The sequence below is a fragment of the Otolemur garnettii genome, unplaced genomic scaffold (assembly GCF_000181295.1).
Source record: "Otolemur garnettii isolate 467f Iridium unplaced genomic scaffold, OtoGar3 scaffold00011, whole genome shotgun sequence".
Classification (NCBI taxonomy): domain Eukaryota; kingdom Metazoa; phylum Chordata; class Mammalia; order Primates; family Galagidae; genus Otolemur; species Otolemur garnettii.
Window position 1 is genome coordinate 24,404,599 of NW_003852406.1, and position 1,237 is coordinate 24,405,835.

The 1,237-nt window shown below is 49.4% G+C and overlaps 1 protein-coding gene across 1 annotated transcript in view; it reads right to left on the bottom strand.

Moving 5' to 3' along the window:
• Window positions 1–6: 6 nt before the first annotated feature.
• Window positions 7–1,237, bottom strand: part of PKM (pyruvate kinase M1/2) — a 35,533-nt gene continuing 34,302 nt past the window's right edge. Inside the window, exon 11 of the mRNA XM_023510072.1 lies at window positions 7–162. Within this exon, the coding sequence (XP_023365840.1) occupies window positions 55–162 (108 nt within the window). The 3' untranslated portion in view covers window positions 7–54. The remainder of the gene's footprint in view (window positions 163–1,237) is intronic.

The window sequence follows — 1,237 nt, forward strand, 5'->3', positions numbered from 1 at the left end:
CAGGTTGGGGGAAGGGACTAGGAGAGGGGCTGAAAGAGGGGCTCCTGGGGTCCATCATGGCACAGGCACTACACGCATGGTGTTGGTGAAGCCAGAGCCAGGGCGCCACCCAGTCAGCACAATGACCACATCTCCCGACTTGAAGAAGCCTCGGGCCTTTCCTGGAAGAAAAAGAGAGAGGTTATTGAGTAAAAGCCAAGCAGGGCAGGTCCTCCCAGCAGAGGCAGCAAGCAAAGCTGATCATTCCTTCTTCGACCACCAGATGGCGCCACTCTCATGGCCCAGGCAAAAGGCTTGAGAGGCCTTGAGACTTATCACTCAGGTGGCAGAGTTGACAGGGACCTTTGGACATCATTCACTTTACAGGGTGGAGAGCCTTGCCCAAGGTCAGAGTTAGCTGCTTCTTCCCATCCTGTGACATCCTATCTTATACAGGGACAAAGGCCATATCAGTACATTATCTTGTGTGCTACCCTCCACAGTGCGGAATAATTTTTATTATTTTAAAACAGAGTCTTATTCTGTCACTCTGGGTAGAGTGCCATGGCATCATCATAGCCATGGCATCATCATAGCCACAGCAACCTCAAACTCCTAGTTTCCAGTGATTAACCTCAGCCTCCCAAGTAGCTAAGAGTACAGGCAGCAGGCCAGGAGCTGTGGCTCAAACGTATAATCCTAACACTCTGGGAGGCTGAGATGGGTGGATTGCCCTGAGCTCAGGAGTTGGAGACCAGCCTGAGCCAGAGCAAGACCTCTTCTCTACAAAGAAAAGAAAAAGAAAAAGAAAAGCTGGGTGTTGTGGAGGATGCCTATAGTCCCAGCTACTTGAGAGGCTAAGGCAAAGAATCGCTTAAGCCCAAGAGTTTGAGGTTGCTGTGAGCTGTGATGCCAGAGCACTCTACTAAGGGCCACAAAGTGAGACTGTCTCAAAAAATAAATAAATAAATAATAAAAAGACTACTGGCCCCCACCATGCATGGCTATTTTTAGTAAAGATGGAGTCCCACTCTTGCTCAGCCTGCTCTTGAACTCCTGAATGCAAGCAATCCACCCTCCTCAGCTTCCCAGAGTGCTTGGATTATAGGCGTGAGCCACAATGCCCGGCCCACCAATTTATTTATTTATTTATTTATTTTTATTTTTTTGAGACAGGAGCCTCAAGCTGTCCCCCTGGGTAGAGTGCCGTGGCATCTCAGCTCACAGCAACCTCCAACTCCTGGGCTCAAGCGAGTCT